Consider the following 17,214-nt stretch of genomic DNA (forward strand, 5'->3'; position numbering starts at 1 on the left):
AATCAATTACCTAAATCACCAAAACTCTCTCGTATACGATCTTGGAAGAAAATATCAACAATATCTTATATGTATAAAACTGCCTATAGCTTCAATAAATTTTAAAACACTCGGAAATCTGTATATCATGCATGAAAGTACTAGGGCCAAACGCCTAGGCTGCGAAGCCTAGCGTAGGCTAGGATCGGTATTTCAATTGCCGAAACAGAAATACTAACGGCATCATATAAAGAATTCCTATTGTAAAGTTAAATAGCTAGAATTATTAAAGCATAAGGGCCGGGAACGTCGCTCTGGCTAACTAAATGACTCGTGCATGGCGAGCGACAGCGTCCAAGATGCCTCCGGTAGGCAACAGCTCTTCTAATGTTAATATCGTTATCAATTTATTTTAAAAACACCAAGAGCTTACATTTATACATAATAAAGATAATACTCAAGTTTCCAGAGGCAGAAAAGGCTGGAGAAAGCATCATAAGGTTGAAATAATCCAAGATTTACAAGAAAACACAGGGAAAAACACTGAGTTGTTGAGCTACATAAAAAGGAATGCAGATGGCGCCGTCGGCGGCGCTATGTACACACTCGAAGCGAGATAGGAGAGGTGCCTTGTTAGCGGCTCTCCTTTCATTCTCGTTTTTCGTTTTCTTGCCACTTTGACCCCTCGAAGTGTTAATTCTATTCGGGGTGTAGATTGTTATGTGGCGTGTCAAGAATACATCCTCTGATATTATGCGATATCCCTGGTTAAGTTTATTTAGGGTGATTCGCTCCAGGAGTTAGAATTCTTGATACCTTAAGGTAAATTCTCTGGGAATATCACCGTAGTCAAATATACCCTAGGAAGCTACCCCAAAGGAACTTCCATCAGGACGACATGGCCTGAGCCCAAAAAAGTCAGTTGGCTCAGTGAATGATTACTGAAGTGTTTTTTTGTGACCGTTATCTTATGAAAGTTTTAGTGAACACACCTAATATATATATGTTTTTGTGTTTTAAAGTTAGGGTTGTCTTGAATTTAAGTTTAAGTTGTTCCAACACAGGAACTTACCTCAAACTACTTTCATAGGAGTTACCTGGAACCTCCTCTCAATCGACCAGAGTTTTGTGTAGTTTACCCTACTCCCGTTTTCTGTAATGGTAGGCCTAGGTGGAAGGATACGTGCCCTGAGGGCAATGCCGAGGCAGGCCACATGTGAGCTTGGGTCGCGACCTTCAGTAAGTTCTCTGGTCGCGTCGTGATATCATCTCGACGTTCCTCACATCTCAGTGCGACCCTTTGTGTTGTGTACCGCGTGTATGACCTTGTGTTCCCTTGTGCTTCGCGCTTTAACTTGTGTTCCCTTGTGCTTCGCGCTTTAACTTGTGTTCCCTTGTGCTTTCCTTGTGTTCCCTTTCTTTTTCCGCTACGTTCCTGTGTCTGGCGGAATTGAGTTAGTGTGAGATGGAGCATACCCGCCGTTGTCCTGGGCCTAGGGCCGAGAAGTCGTGTGGCGCGTTTTTATCGAAGCCCGATGTGGACCCGCATACCCTTTGTTCCACGTGTAGGGGTAAAGTGTGCTCGTCTTCGGACACGTGTCCCGAATGTGTTACGTGGAGCGAGGTTCAGTGGGTTAAGTTCGGGACCAAGAAGAAGTAGTCTTCGAAGCGGTCTCCCAGGAAGGCTAGTCTTTCTTCTCCTGCAACATCAGCTGGCGAAAGGTCGGATAGAGTTCCTTCTTCTTCCCCTACCCAGAGTAGGGGACGAGGTAAGTCGGTTAAGGGGAAGAAGTCAGGGCTTCTTCCCCAGAAAGGTCTTGATTCTGGGGTGTCTGTGTCTGTTCAGGCGTGTGAGGGGCCTGAGGGTATGTTTAGTGGGGGTCCGCGGGACGTTGCTCTTGTGCAAGGGGAGCACGTCTCGGTTGGGGACCCCATGTGGAATAAACATATTCCTTTTTCTTCCCCAGAGTCTTGGGTGGATGTTTCAGGCGCCTCCACAGCGGAAGGCGCCCCAGAGAGAGAAGATTCCCCGCAGGAGGATCTCCTTGGATGGAGTCTACCGAGGACGCCGTGTAGGTCGCCGTTGACGGTGGAAGAAGGTCTGAGCTCCTTCTTTCCGTTCGTGGATCGACCGTCTGCGCCCCCAGCACCTTCGTCGGCGGTTCCCGAGATGTTTTTGCAACCTTCAACGTCAGGTACGCAACAGGTGTTGACCAAGGCTCCACCCGTACCGCGTTCCCGTTATGGAAAGGGGTGTACTCGTCCGCAGCCAGGTCTTCTTTGTCGTCGGAGGAGGAAGATCAGAGGAGACACAGAAGGAAGAGAGACAGATCCAGGAGAAGGCGGTCTGTCTCTAGGTCTCCGTCGAGGTCTCGGTCTAGCAGGAGGAGGTCTCGTTCCCCGCGAAGGAAGAGCCAGGAGGAGGAGGAGGTCTCGTTCCTGCCTCCCCAAAGGAACAAGAGCAGTGGGTCCTAGTACCCCGCAGTAAGCTTAAAGACCTTACTACGGTCACGGGCACTGAGTCAGGCTTACCGGAGACAGTGCTCCTAGAAGGGCCTCTGACAGCCGCAAGTCGGCTTCAGCCTTTGACTATAGACCCCCGTCGGAAAGGCGTAAGTCCCCCTCGAAGGTGTCTCAATCCGCCCAGTGGAGGGAGTCGCCTCGGAGGACGGGCAGCCGCGACGAGTCAGCCCGTGGAGGTGATCGTCGTGCACGGATCCCTCCGTCGAACACCTTCACAGAGGAGCCCGTCCCCTTGTTGAAAACCCAAAAAACGGCGGAGGCTCCCGTCTTTTCTGAAAGGTCCAACCTCGAGCCTAACCAGAGCGGAGTTGCTCGTGTCAGCGACACTCCACGTCGCAGGACGGAGGAGGCGGATGGTGACCCAGATGATGGACCAACGGAGGACTCTGCGTATAGAAGGGTGATTAACCTAATAAGGAAGCACCATAGGATCGAGGAGCCTGTACCTTCAGAGGAAGACGTCTGGCGGTTCAGCCTGAATAGGATTATGGAGGAGCCGGTCCAGAAGAAGCCATCCTTAGCCCTGCCAGAAGCGAGGGACATCAGGCTGGGACGGTCCCATATTGATAAGGTCGTGAACCGGAACAAAGACACCTCAAAGGGACAGAGTTCCTCCAAGCTCCTCCAGGGCCTTAAGTCTCAGAGCAAGTACTATGCCTTGGAGGGACGCCCTCATGGAGCCAGCAAACTGGAAGACGTACTGGAAATTTTGGGTCAAGGTGCCCCGGAGGACAGGGCTTCTTCTGCACCTATTTTCTTCTCCCAGGCAGAGGCTGTTATGATGGAGGAAATGTCAAAGGACCTTATTAATGTCGCCTCATGGTTGGACTGGTGGGCTTCTACTCTGGTGGGCTCCCAGATTGCAACAGACTCTATGGACCCTGCCAAACGTGATGCCTTGAGGGAGTTAGTCAGCTCGGGGGGCTGCGCCCTGAAGTTCCTGACATTCCAGTCCTTAGCACTGTCAGCGAACTGGGTGTTGAGAAGGAGAGATTCTGTCCTGAAGAATCTCTCTTGAGAAAATTCCGGACAGGGAAGCTAAGGCTCTTCGGAACCTGACTGTGTGGGAGACTGAATTACCGAAACACCAGTCGATGAGAAGACCTGGGTTTAGAAGACCTGCTTCCGATGCTCCTTCAACTTCTCGCTCTTCCCCTACGCAGGTAAGGAGAGACTCCTCAGCATCTCTGTGGTCGCAGACAACTCATCCCACCCGAAGGGGAACCAACTCAGCTCCTTCCTCGTTTAGAACAGCCTACCCTTCAGGCAGGAGAGGACGTTCAGGACGTTCATCCCGAAGGAGGTAGAGTGAGAGGCCCCTCTCTTCTGCCCAAGCCTCAGGTAGGGGGATGCCTCAGACTATTTTGGCAAGCTTGGAAACTTCACGGTGCAGAACCGTGGACGGTGACAGTTTTAAAGGAGTGCTACAGGCTTCCTTTCCTGGCGGATCCACCTCCTCTTATACTGGCAAGTCAGGCGGAGTGGTTGGCCCCCAAGGACACCTTGAAGAGAGCAGCCTTGCAAGAAGAAGTCTCCACTATGTTGGAAAAGGGAGCAATGGAGACTGTTCACCTACCAGGTCCGGGGTTCTACAGTCGGCTCTTCCTGGTAGAGAAGGCAACGGGAGGTTGGAGACCAGTGATAGACCTGTCAGCCCTCAACAAATTCATACGAAAAACCGACTTCAAGATGGACACCCCGAAGTCGGTCCTGGAGTCCTTGAGGGAGGGGGATTTCATGTTGTCCATAGACCTCAAGGACGCCTATTCCCAGATTCCAATCTATCCAGCCAGCAGGAAGTATCTCCGGGTGAGGTTGGGCACCCAGATCTTGCAGTTCAGAGCCCTGTGCTTCGGACTCTCCACAGCCCCCCAGGTATTCACAAGAGTATTCACGACGGTCTCCATTTGGGCTCACGAACGGGGAATCCGTCTAATTCGGTACCTGGACGATTGGTTACTCCTTTCTTCCTCAGAGAAAGTCTTGAAGCAACAGGGCACGGATCTTCTACACTTCTGCAAGACCCTGGGTATCACCATCAACCTGGAAAAATCTCACCTGACCCCAACCAACAAGATGACGTACTTAGGCATAGTCCTAGACTCCTTACTGGTCAGAGCCTTTCCGTCAGTAGACAGGTTGAACAATCTGGACCAGGTCCTTCACCCCTTCTTAGCGGACCAACCCAGAAGGGCAAAGGATTGGCAGAGGTTGATAGGCCACCTAGTGTCTTTGGAGAAGTTGGTCCCTCAAGGGAGACAGAATCTCAGGAGCATTCAGTGGAACCTAAAGGATCTCTGGGATCAGAGGAGCTCCCCCTACAAGATTGTCCCGGTTCTTCCAGAAACAAGACAGGCCCTGGAATGGTGGCAGGATCGTATGAACACTTTCAAAGGGATGCCACTGTCTTCCGGGCCTCCGGAACTTCTTCTATTCACAGACGCCTCAAAGGAGGGGTGGGGAGCCCATCTCCTAGGGAAGGCGGCGAGAGGAAGTTGGACGGAAGTCGAGAAAACCCTGCACATCAATATTCTGGAGATGAGAGCTGCCCAGGAAGCCTGTCTGCACTTCGGGACTCTCCTAAAAGGAAATACAGTGGCTCTGATGTCAGACAACGCCACAGTGGTGGCGTACATAAAGAAGAAAGGGGGATTGGAGTCAAAGGAGTTGTGCGTTCTCGCATTGCAAATCTTAAAATGGGCCGAAGAAGAACAAGTCAAGTTGAAGGCGAGATTCATTCCGGGAAAGAAAAATGTACTGGCCGACGGCCTCAGTAGGGTGGGCCAAGTGGTAGGAACAGAATGGTCCCTTCACCCGGAAGTAGCGAAGTACATCATTCGAATGTGGGGATCTCCGGTAATGGATCTCTTCGCAACAAGGCTGAACGCACAACTTCCCGTATTCTGTTCTCCTGTCCCAGACCCAAAGGCAGCATTGGAGGACGCCTTCCAGCACAAGTGGGACAACTTAGACGTGTATGCTTTTCCTCCTTTTGCTCTGATCAGGCAAGTGCTTAACAGAGTTAGGACAGCCAACAACCTAAAAATGACTTTGGTAGTGCCCTGGTGGCCGGAGAGGGAGTGGTTCGCAGATCTAATAGGACTGGCAATACTCCCTCCGTGGCCTCTTCCAGACAGATCAGACCTTCTAAGGCAGCCACACTTTCTAAGGTTCCACGAGAATCCTCAGTCCCTTCGTCTACACGCCTGGAGGTTATCCAGCGCCTTCTGAGGAGACAGGGATATTCGGCGAAAACAGCAGACAGAATGTCTCGGTACCTTAGGCAGTCCTCTACAGCAGTATACCAAGCAAAATGGGCAGCTTTTACAAGGTGGTGTGCCTCAAGAAAAATCAAGCCCTTGGAAGCATCGATCCCTGACATCGCGGACTTTCTCGTCCACCTCAGGGATGAGGTGGGCATGTCAATTCCAGCAGTGAAAGGAGTACGGGCCACTCTAGGACAAGTTTTTCTCTTGAAAGGAATTGATCTAGGGGCTTCTAGACATATTTCGATGCTCATCAAGAGTTTTGAGCAGTCCTATCCTCCCTTTTCATCCAGGGTTCTTCAATGGGATGTGGCTAGAGTACTTGATATGCTTAGTAAGCCCCCCTTCGAACCCTTGAAGGATATAGTGGATAGGAATCTTACGCTTAAAGCGGTCTTCTTGTTAGCGTTGGCCTCAGCGAAGAGAGTAGGAGAGATCCATGGGTTGTCCTATGAAGTAGAACATTCAAGGGGTTGGCGAGATGTCTCCTTCAAGTTTGTACCTTCATTCGTAGCCAAAACTCAAAACCCCTCAGTTTTGGACCCTAAGTTTGAGGGCTTCTCCATTCCAGCAATTCCCAGATCGGTCAATCAGGATGACTTGAAATTGTGTCCAGTCAGAGCTATAAGGAAATATCTGAAAAGGACGGCCAATCTACGTCCAGGTATAAAGAATCTTTTCGTCTCCACAGGTCCGTCTAAGAAACAGGTTTCTAAAAACACCATTTCCTTTTGGCTCAGACAAGTCATCATCAAGGCTTACACTAGTGTGGGTCTACCAGTGCCAGGGAGACCCAAAGCACATGACGTTAGAGGTATTAGTACCTCTCTAGCTTTTGAAAAGAACATGTCAGTAGCACAGATTCTTAGAGCAGGCACCTGGTCAAACCAGTCGACGTTCACGTCTCATTACCTCAAGGAATGTACGAGGAAGTCCCTAGATGGGTTTTCGATTGGTACAGTTATCTCCGCGCTCCAACCGGTTTAACGGCCCAAGATCCAGGTTCAATCGTGGATATCAAAACCATCAGACACAGGTGTGATCTTTTCTATCTTCCCCTTGTCTTCGCTTTTTAACTTTCTTTCCTTGAGAGCTTGTGACCAGTGGTCCTGCACAACCATGTCCTAATTCTTCAAGCACTTCATCACGGGATATTCGAAGGGTGAGTACTGATACACTAATATGAGCTCTTTGTGTAGTTTATCCTACTATCCAGTTTCTTAAACTTTAGTACCTAGTCCCCTGTCTAGGTATGTGTCATCCTGTCAGTTGGGTCTTAAGGCAGGTAGGCACTCCCACCTCCTAATGTGTAAGTCTCCTATGAAAGTAGTTCGAGGTAAGTTCCTGTGTTGGAACAAATCACAAATTATTAGTAATTTGTATTTTTTCTAACATACTTACCGAGAACTACTTTCGGGTTATGGCCCTCCCTTCCTTCCCCGAGTGCCTCACTGACCTTTGGTATTTTTACTTTCAAAGAACTTACTGAAGGTCGCGACCCAAGCTCACATGTGGCCTGCCTCGGCATTGCCCTCAGGGCACGTATCCTTCCGCCTAGGCCTACCATTACAGAAAACGGGAGTAGGGTAAACTACACAAAACTCTGGTCGATTGAGAGGAGGTTCCAGGTAACTCCTATGAAAGTAGTTCTCGGTAAGTATGTTAGGAAAAATACAAAGTACTAATAATTTGTGATTTTTGTTAGTGTTTAGTTTTAAGCTTTGTTATTGATTTTGAGAGGTTTATTTGATTGTAGATGGTTTTTTTTTGTGTTAAGTATTTTAGTTTTAAGGAATATATTAATAAAGTTATGGATTGTTTTTATTTTCCTTCTGTCGAAGAGTCCAGTTGATAATGTAAGGGGAAAGTTTGTGTTGAGGAGACATATGTCAGTTAGAATGATTCAAGGGTGTGAGGTTTGTTCTTGTGACATCACGCCACAATTTGTTGTAGTACACTTTTCTTATTTTCAGTATTTTCTACCCTACTGTTAGTGCACTATCTTCTTTGTATGGTTGTTGGAGTTCTATTGCTTTTCTTCCTATACCACTATACTGTGGACAATATAACATGAAGTGGTTATCATTCTCTTCCACATCACAGAATGCACAGTTTATATTTCCACCTTGGTGTCTGTTTTTATATTCAAGCCTAATGTGTTTGTCCTTGCTCTGAATAATAAGATTAACAAGAATATGTTGTCATATACTTCCTCCTCCTTGATTTCCCTTTTCCAGTTTTTATACAGAATTAGACTCTCCCCATTCTCTAGTTCTCTTCTTTATGTCAACTTTCGTACATCTCTTGACTTCTCTCATCGCCATCCCACATTCTTCAGCATACTTCTTCACATGCATCCATCACTTCCTCTCTTTTTCTTCCATATCATTGATTATTGCTGTTAGTATGTCTTTCTCTCTCATCCATTATCTTTTGTTTCCTCCATTAAGGGGGCTGTCTGGCTAATGACCATTTTTTAAGGACAGGATTTTGAGTTTCATACCACTTAAGAAGATTCCTTAGGATATTTCCAAACTGCATAGGATTTTTGCCTCTTGACCTTCGGTTTTGTGACTTCAGGGTGATTTTTCCTGAAAATGAGTGTTTTTCATATTCTATTCCCACCCTTGATACTTAATATGAAGACCTGGGATTACTACCCTATATAGACCTGATGTAGACCTCCAATCAAATCAAGCTTTTTTTTCTAGAAGTAATATTTTTGCTAGATATGAAATTTTTCATCATGGTGAAGTAATAAACCCTAAAATAAGGGAAAAGGTTAAGAAAAAAGATATGTTAAAATTGGAAAAAAGGGCAGTATTTGATTGTTTTACATTGTCTCTTATGTTATATAGCAAATTTAAATGCTATATTTTTAAAACTAAGGTAGAAGATAGAATTTAAAGGTCAATAAGTATAGTTTTGATATATGAGCATGTAGTTAAAACTCACCTTACAAGTTCCCTCTGTGGTAGTAATGGACGACCTTCGAGTTGCAACTCACCTACCAATGAGGAGAATAGCAAGAAAGGACCCACACCACGAATTCACAACCTCAGAGCCCCGGGGCAATCACCCTACCTGGACAACAGCTACCTGACAACTCTTCAAGGTGTGAACGATCTGTCTCCCTCGTCACAACGGCATTGTTTTTCCGACAACTCCTACAGGTGTAAACAATCTAACCACCTCATAACTGTGGCAGTGTTTTCCAAGGTATATTACAAACAAAAATCGTTAATTACATTAATCACACAACACGCCCACCTGATCTTAAGATCAACACGCATCATACATACATACATACATACATACATATATATACACACACACACACACACACACACACACACAACACACAGCACAGCACAAGACTTAATCAGAAACATAATCAGCCATCCATACAGGTGGTTTTCTATTCCTCTGTGGACGCTGATTTTCTCCCGTTTCTCTTTGAACACTTACATGTGGTTCCACCGATTCTTCAGAGACTGAATCATCACTTGACATTTCGCTTGAGCCATCAGATAGGGAAGCTGGAACTACAACTGGTCGCACATCCAACACATGCCTTGGCATTCCATCAACGGAAATGTTGTTTGAAGAGTTCACATGAGTGACAATCCCTTTACGCCATTGAGTAGTACAATGGGCGTTTGGGGGCTTCACCCACACTTCCTCTCCCATCTTAATTAAAAGGGGCTTGTCTTGGCTGGTATCTGTTCCATTGGGGACTACTGAAGGATACCTCCACTCATATCTGTATACCGAAAGTTGTGGAGTTGTGGAACAGACGATTCAACTTGTCCAGATCTTGGTGTGCTGTTGTACCAAAGCACTGCTTCTATTGGACTAATTCATCCTCTCTCTGCAATAGCCTTGATGGTCCTATGATGTCTTTCAACTATTCCATTTCCTCCTGGTCGATAAGCAGCCCGAAACACCCTAACAGTGTTCCAACGAGACAACATATCTCCTAAACACTGCGACCTAAACGCTGTACTATTATCCAGTAATAGTTCATCAACTGGCCCTCTTTCCAGAAAGATGCTATTCAACTCAGCAGATATTTCTTGAGCATCTTCTCTCTTTAGCTGCCTCTATATTGCAAAACGACCTGGATCACAATCCACCACTGATAAATAGGGTACCTGTCTGTAATGAGTAACATCAATAGCTAGGCGCTGCCAGTTTCTTTCAACACTTAATTCGCCTCCTTTGTGCATCACAGGCGCAGGATCAGTGGACTGACAACGATCACAACACTGAACTACCTTCTTCACACATTCTCTGGAAACTTGAAGATCCAACTTTTTAGCTAAATATAGTGTTCTGTCAATTCCCATATGGTGTTTATTATGCAACTCTGTTACATCAACTACAGCACCTGCACAGAGATATGCATGTTCAACTTCACTGCTCACCAACCAATTCTTCTTGACTCTTGTCAAAATATCAGCTTTATTCTTCTCCGAAGGCACCATCTGAACAACGATGTTCAAACCGAACTCAGTAATCAATTCCTTCAATGTACCCAAGCGTCTTTTGATTATCATCTCAGCAGCTCCTTTTGTGTGAACACGCTTCAGCACTGACTATAAATTTCAACCATGCCCCCACGGTTGCAGAGTCAGTCCTCACCTCTATCGACTCTAAACCCCATCTAATGGCTAAATTTACTCCTTTTAAAACAGCTTCTAGTTCGGCAACATTGATGTGGTTGAAATCGTCCTTTTTTCTAAGCCAAGCAGCATCCTCAGCAATTTTGCCATTTATCTCCAAAACTACACCCATAGCAATTTTGCTGGCATCACACCACACAACACCATGCTTTACACTCGGGACACACCAGTTTCCTCTCACAGGATCATCTAACTTTACTCTCTCAATTACTTCTTTAACCATCATCATGGACTGTTCACCAACAGGATCCTCCCAACATGCTCCTGAGGCTCTTCTCTTAATGTAGCTACATGCAATTCTTAACCATCCAGCTATGGGATAATGACCCACTAATGTACCACAAACTGAAAACAATTCCCTCCTTGTAAGCATATCTGCAACTTCAGGCACCTTATTACCTCTCTGGAACATCAACTCTCCTCCAACTCTTTGCAGTTGCAATCCTAAAGCAGCACCTCCATTGAGCGACTCAGGGGACTTTGTTATCAACCCAAAGGTATTCAAATGTCTAATCACCTAATCAGCAGAAGCTATCGATTCATTCACAAGAATGTCATCTATATATGAACTGGTTGCTCTCTCTATTTTTTCATCCTTACTTAATACAGTCTTTAGTATCCTAGACATAATCCGTGGTGCAGAGTTCAACCTGAATCCCAATCTTGTAAGGCAAAAAGTCTGTCCCTTATAGTTCACTAGTTGATATGGCCACAATTTTTCATCAACACTCAACTGTAAGTAGGCCGACTTCAAATCCACAACAGACACATTCTCACCTGTCTGTCGCCATTTTCGCAGTGTCTCACTGCATACATCAGTCACATCATCACCAGTGTGACACATGACATTCACATTAAGTTCCCGAAAATCAAGCACTGGTCTCACCTTGTTCTTTGTTGGCTGTTCCACTGCCATTAGAGGAATGATACCAACGTCAACCTTTTCTTTCCATGGAACTAAAATACCTTTGGCAATCCACCTGTCCACTTCCTTCTCAAATTCTTCCTTCTTCCAACCATCAAGCTTTTTATCATAACAGCTTACTTTATTTTTCAGTGTCACAGTTTCATTATTTTCCCAAAACCATCTGACTGTCCATTTCTGTCCATCAAACCTAGCATGAAAGTCTGGATCTTCAATTACAACAGTTAAACTATTGTTATCCCTCTCACCACCAAGTCTATGCTTAATTTCTTGACCAACTGAAGCAACACCAAAAGCACCAAAACATACCTTTCCTTGGGTCACTGTGACACCTCCCAATTGGTCAATAACATCAACTCCTAACACCACATCAACGCCATTAACCAGTTGATTCGACACTACAGCCCTCACTGTCACAGATTTACCGTTCACACCCAGCTCCACACAATCTGCAACTTTACACTTAATATGACTCCTTTACAGTGAGGCACAAATTTAGAATGTACCACAGATGTAGAGCAGCCTGTATCTACAAGACCCTTTGCAGTCAAATTACCAATCCAAACATCAATTATAGGCAATGTATCAAGGTGCACCTTTTTCATCAAAAGGGCGGCTAGAGGCGCAGTAGTCACCCCTTACTCGTTTTCCGCAACCTGTTCCTGACAACGACTGGCCATATGACCAATTTTATTACACCTAAAACACCTCACCTGTGTCTCTTTACAGTCTTTTATCATATGAGGGCCACCACATCGGAAACACTGACCCCTAAACTCACTTTCTTTAGACGTAAAGCACTGTTTAGTGAGTGAACTTGCTAAACAATATGGCCGTAATATGTCGACGATCTCGACAATCCTTAAACAGAAGGAAGCTATTAAAGCAGTGAAACCTTCTAAGGGGATCACCATTATTTCAAAACGCCGTAGCCCTATCATAGAAGAGATGGAATGACTTCTGCTAATCTGGATCAAGGACAGAGAGATTGTTGGCGACACCATCACCGAAACCATCATCTGCGAGAAGGCGCACGCCATCTTCACGGACTTGAAGGAAGAGAGCTCTGGGGGTGATGCTGGGGAGAGTTCAACCGAACCTTCCTCAGACAATTTCAAGGCATCTCGTGGCTGGTTTGAGAAATTTAAGAAACGGTCCGGGATTCATTCAGTTGTTCGCCACGGAGAGGCTGCTAGTGCGGACACAAAGGTTGCAGCTGACTTTGTCAAGAACTTTGAAAGGATCGTGCTGGAAGAAGGCTACGTAGAGCAGCAAGTGTTTAATTGTGATGAAACCGGGCTGTTTTGGAAGAAGATGCCCAGTCGAACCTACATCACTGCCGAAGAGAAGAAATTGCCTGGGCATAAGCCAATGAAGGATCGGTTGACTCTTGCCCTATGTGCCAATGCTAGCGGGGACTTTAAAGTCAACCCCTTACTGGTTTACCATTCTGAGAACCCTAGGGCCTTTAAGGCACACAACGTGGATAAGGACCAGCTTCATGTTTTCTGGCGATCCAACTCGAAGGCCTGGGTCACTAGGCAGTTCTTTGTGCAATGGGTTAACCAAGTTTTCGACCCTTCTGTGAAGTATCTTCATGAGCAGAAATTGCTTTTAAAGTGCCTGCTATGCCTTGACAATGCACCCACTCACCCCCCCCCCCGGACTTGAAGATGATATCTTCGATGAATTTAAGTTCATAAAGGTGCTGTATCTTCCACCGAATACCACCTCTATCCTCCAGCCCATGGACCAGCAAGTCATCTCGAATTTCAAGAAGCTCTACACCAAGCACCTATTGAAGCAGTGCTTTAATGTCACGCAAAGCACAAACTTAACTTTGCGGGAATTTTGGAAAAGCCACTTCAACATCGTGCACTGCTTGAAGATCATAGATCAGGCTTGGGTGGGATTAACTCGACTGACCCTCAATTCTGCATGGAAGAAGCTGTGGCCTGATGCAGTTTCTCCCCGAGATTTCGAAGGTTTTGACCCCGAACCTGATCCCGTGGTGGGTGTAGCGGAAGATGTAGAGGAATTCGTCTCCCTTGGCAAGTCCATGGGTCTGGAGGTCGACGCAGATGACGTTACGGAACTCGTCACCGAACATCACGACGAACTTACCACAGAGGAGCTCAAGGAACTCCATGCTATGTCTGAGCACATGAGTGATGACGAGGAAGGGATCGAGGAGGTAGAACATGTGTTAGGTTCGGTGCAAATAAAAGAGGTGTTAGGAAAATATCAAGACGTGGTCGACTTCATCGACAAATACCACCCAAAAAAATTGCAGGTTTGTCGTGTAGTTGCGCAGTTCGATGATGTTTGCCTAACTCACTTTCGAAACATTCTGAAAAGCCGTACCAAGCAACTATCTATCGATAGTTTCTTTAAAAAAACTACGAAGCGAACTCGTGATGAAGAGGATGGAAGTGGTTCAAAGAAAACGGCAAAGAGTGAAGCGAAAGAAATTCAAGCAATTTTAAGTGGAGAGAGTGAAAGTGATTAAAATTAATCATCAAAAAAAAAGAAAATGTAAAAAAATATAAAATATAAAAATAAAAAAAATAAATAAGCTAAGTTATGTTAAAGTTCACTTAGTGTAAGTTAGAATAAGTTACGGTAGTGTACGTTTATCGTAGTTAACCTCTCTACCGCCTCGCCGCCCGTCCGTCTCCTCTCTGCGTAGCAAGACCAACAACACCTTCGCTGGAGTTTCTAAGGTAAAGTGACGCTAAAAACCCGTTTCTTATTTATCATTTTTTGATAATTATTCTTTTTTACATGTCTATTATCTAATTTAGTGTGCATTATTCTTATGGGTAATTATATGTAGTAATTTATTAAGGAGTTATCATAGGTTTTTGGGCTCAACCACGGATTAATCCTATTTCAATGTATTCTTATGGGAAAATTCGTTTCGACATCCGAACATTTTCTACATCCGAAGTCGGTTGTGGAACGGATTAAATTCGTATGTAGAGGTACCACTGTATCTGTTTTGATGTTGTTACTGTTTTTAGAATGATTTATTGTTAATTTTTTCTCAACATTTATTTATTTCCTTATTTCCTTTCCTCACTGGGCTATTTTTTCCTATTGGAACCCTTGGGTTTACACCATCTTGGCTTTTCCAACTAGGGTTGTAGCTTGGCTAGTAATAATAATAATAATAATAATAATAATAATAATAATAATAATAATAATAATAATAATTTAGTAGCAAGCGATTGACCAATTGCATTAACATGTTGTTTATGTAAGATCATGGAGAAGATGGTCAATGCAAGACTGATGTGATACTTGGAAAAGAAGGGTATTTTTTGGGCTCAGGCCATGTCGTCCTGATGGAAGTTCCTTTAAAGTAGCTTCCTAGGGTATATTTGACTACAGTGATATTCCCATAGAATTTTACCTTAAGGTATCCAGAATTCTAACTCGTGGCGCGAATATCCTTAACTTTTACTTTTAGGGATATCGCATAATATCAGAGGACGTATTCTTGACACGCCACATAGCTATCTTCACCCTGAATAGCGTTTACGCTTCGAGAGGGAAAGTGGTAAGAAACGAAAGGGGAGCCGTTATTAAGGCACCACTCCTTACTGTTTTGAGTACCTAGATGACGTCATATCCGTCCGCCATTCCTTATCTCGTAGCGCCATTGCTCGGTGATTTTCCTGTGTTCTCTCGTTATTTTGGAAGAATTTTGGATTAATCATGCTTTCTCCAGCCTCATCTGCCTCTGCAAAGTTGAGTATTGATCTTTACATTGTATAAATGTAAGCTCTTGCCTTGTTTTAATATGAATTAAAGTTAAATTAACATTGCAAGAGCTGTTGCCTAAGCCGGAGGCGTCATGGACGCTGTCGTTCGTAATGCATGAGTCATTTAGTTAGCCAGAACGACCTTCCCGGCCTTAATAGCTTTATTATCTTTAGCTATTTAGCCTTCATTGCTAGGAAGGCTTTATATTATGCCGATGGTATTATTTCTAACTTCGGCAATTTAGGTAACTGAACCTATTGACACTAGGCTTCCTAGCCTAGGCTTTCAGTTCTAGTACTTCATGCATGATATAATAGACTTTCCTAGTGTTATAATTTTAATGAAGCTTTAGGCGAATTTTTATACATGTGAGATATATATAAATGCATAATTTCCTCTTCCAAGATAGTATACGAGAGAGTTTCGGTGATTTAGGTAATCAATTCTCACTGCCTCTAGGCTACTAGCCTAGTGGCTTTAGTATACTTTCATACATGTCCCCTATTGCTCTTATGTATCGTGTTATTCAAGTGGAGATAGATATCTCCTAGACTTTTATAGGACGATACTAGTCTCCTTCGGAGATTTAAGGGCAATCTCTCTTTCCCTCTGAGTTAGCTTAGGCTTAACCCTAGTCAGTGATGCCTTGAATTGCATTCAGGTAGAACTAGGCTAGGGTTTTCTGTCCTTTCCCTGTAACCGCAGATGCGGGGTTTTGGGTTTGGTCAGAAACTCAGAGTATTTTGTCTTTGGTCGGTAGCTGACTGGCAGGGTGAATAGCATTCCCCTGCTAGGTTAGGCTGCCGACATAGGAGGCTAGACCTCCCTAGGCCACACCCTAGGCTGAAGAATAGAATTCTTCTATTGCTTAGGAGACACCGGCACTAGATCTCTGTTCCTTTATTGTTTAGAGGTGGCGGCGAGGGTGCTGCTGACCCCTTTACTGTATTAAGCTGACCCTAGGCTTGAGAATAGAATTCTCTAGCCACATGGGATAGCTTTAATACTAGAACAGAGTTTTGTTAGGTGAGGTAGGACAGGCTATGCTGCCGGCTCCTTCCACACCTTATAGGACCCTCACCCCTCCCCATTCTATCCTTTAGTGATGGCCTAGCCATCACAAACTCTTGGCCATTGTCCTACAATCAACCCGATTGCCGGCAGGTTGTGGGACTAGCTCGGGTTTTCTGTCTGTAGCTCGGCTGTGCCGGTTGCCGGCAGAAGTCCCTTTACTGTAGAGTGCTCTTCAGCCCTCTCTTTGACTGCCATTCATAAACTTTGCCGGCAGGGACCGGCAATGTTATGGATGGGTGGAAGCTTGAAATGATACATTCTCCCCTTCCATTTGAACCCTCATTCTGGATAGAAGGTGGTAAGGCAGAGCTGTTACACAATCCTTCAATCCATGCTTTCTCTCTCTCTCTATTGGCTAGTACCACTGGGTCCTAACCTGCCGGCAGCCTACCGCCGGGTATAATACCTAATCGCTAGCTGGCATAGACTGCCGACAGCCGGCGATCCTCCGGCGGCCGGCGACCCACCGGCGGCCGGCGACCCACCGGCGGCCGGCGACCCACCGGCGGCCGGCGACCCACCGGCGGCCGGCGACCCACCGGCGGCCGGCGACCCACCGGCGGCCGGCGACCCACCGGCAGCCAGCGGACTGCCGCCCATTACCCCAGAAGACAATACATCTTCTGAACTGTACCCAGGTGCTAGCCTGCCGGCGGGTACTACGGTATATGATTATACAGTAGCCAGTATAATTGCAATATAGATCATACTGCAAACAGAAAACTACAGTATAGATTATACGGTAGCCAAAAAATTTCTTCCAACATACTCTGTGTTGTCATGTGCAGCCTGTTGTTGAGACCATATAATATAAAGAAAGTAAATTCTTTCTATAACCTATTAGTGATCACTGATAACAATCCCCAATATTAAAACGTCTGGAAGCAGCTGGTGTTAAGTTACACTTACCTATCCTTATAGGATAGAAATCTTCCAATGGTTTTCTAGAATAGAATTACCCAAAGTTTTAATTTTGAGGGAGGTCACAGCAATC

General features: G+C 45.3%; 1 protein-coding gene across 1 annotated transcript in view; it reads left to right on the forward strand.

The window, feature by feature from the left end:
- The first annotated feature begins 5,768 nt into the window (after nucleotides 1-5,768).
- LOC137625660 (uncharacterized) overlaps nucleotides 5,769-17,214 on the forward strand; it is a 533,194-nt gene continuing 521,748 nt past the window's right edge. The window contains exons 1-2 of the mRNA XM_068356570.1: nucleotides 5,769-6,616; nucleotides 8,678-8,987. Coding sequence (XP_068212671.1) covers nucleotides 5,769-6,616; nucleotides 8,678-8,987 — 1,158 coding nt within the window. The remainder of the gene's footprint in view (nucleotides 6,617-8,677; nucleotides 8,988-17,214) is intronic.

This window comes from Palaemon carinicauda, chromosome 32 (genome assembly GCF_036898095.1).
Source record: "Palaemon carinicauda isolate YSFRI2023 chromosome 32, ASM3689809v2, whole genome shotgun sequence".
NCBI lineage: Eukaryota > Metazoa > Arthropoda > Malacostraca > Decapoda > Palaemonidae > Palaemon > Palaemon carinicauda.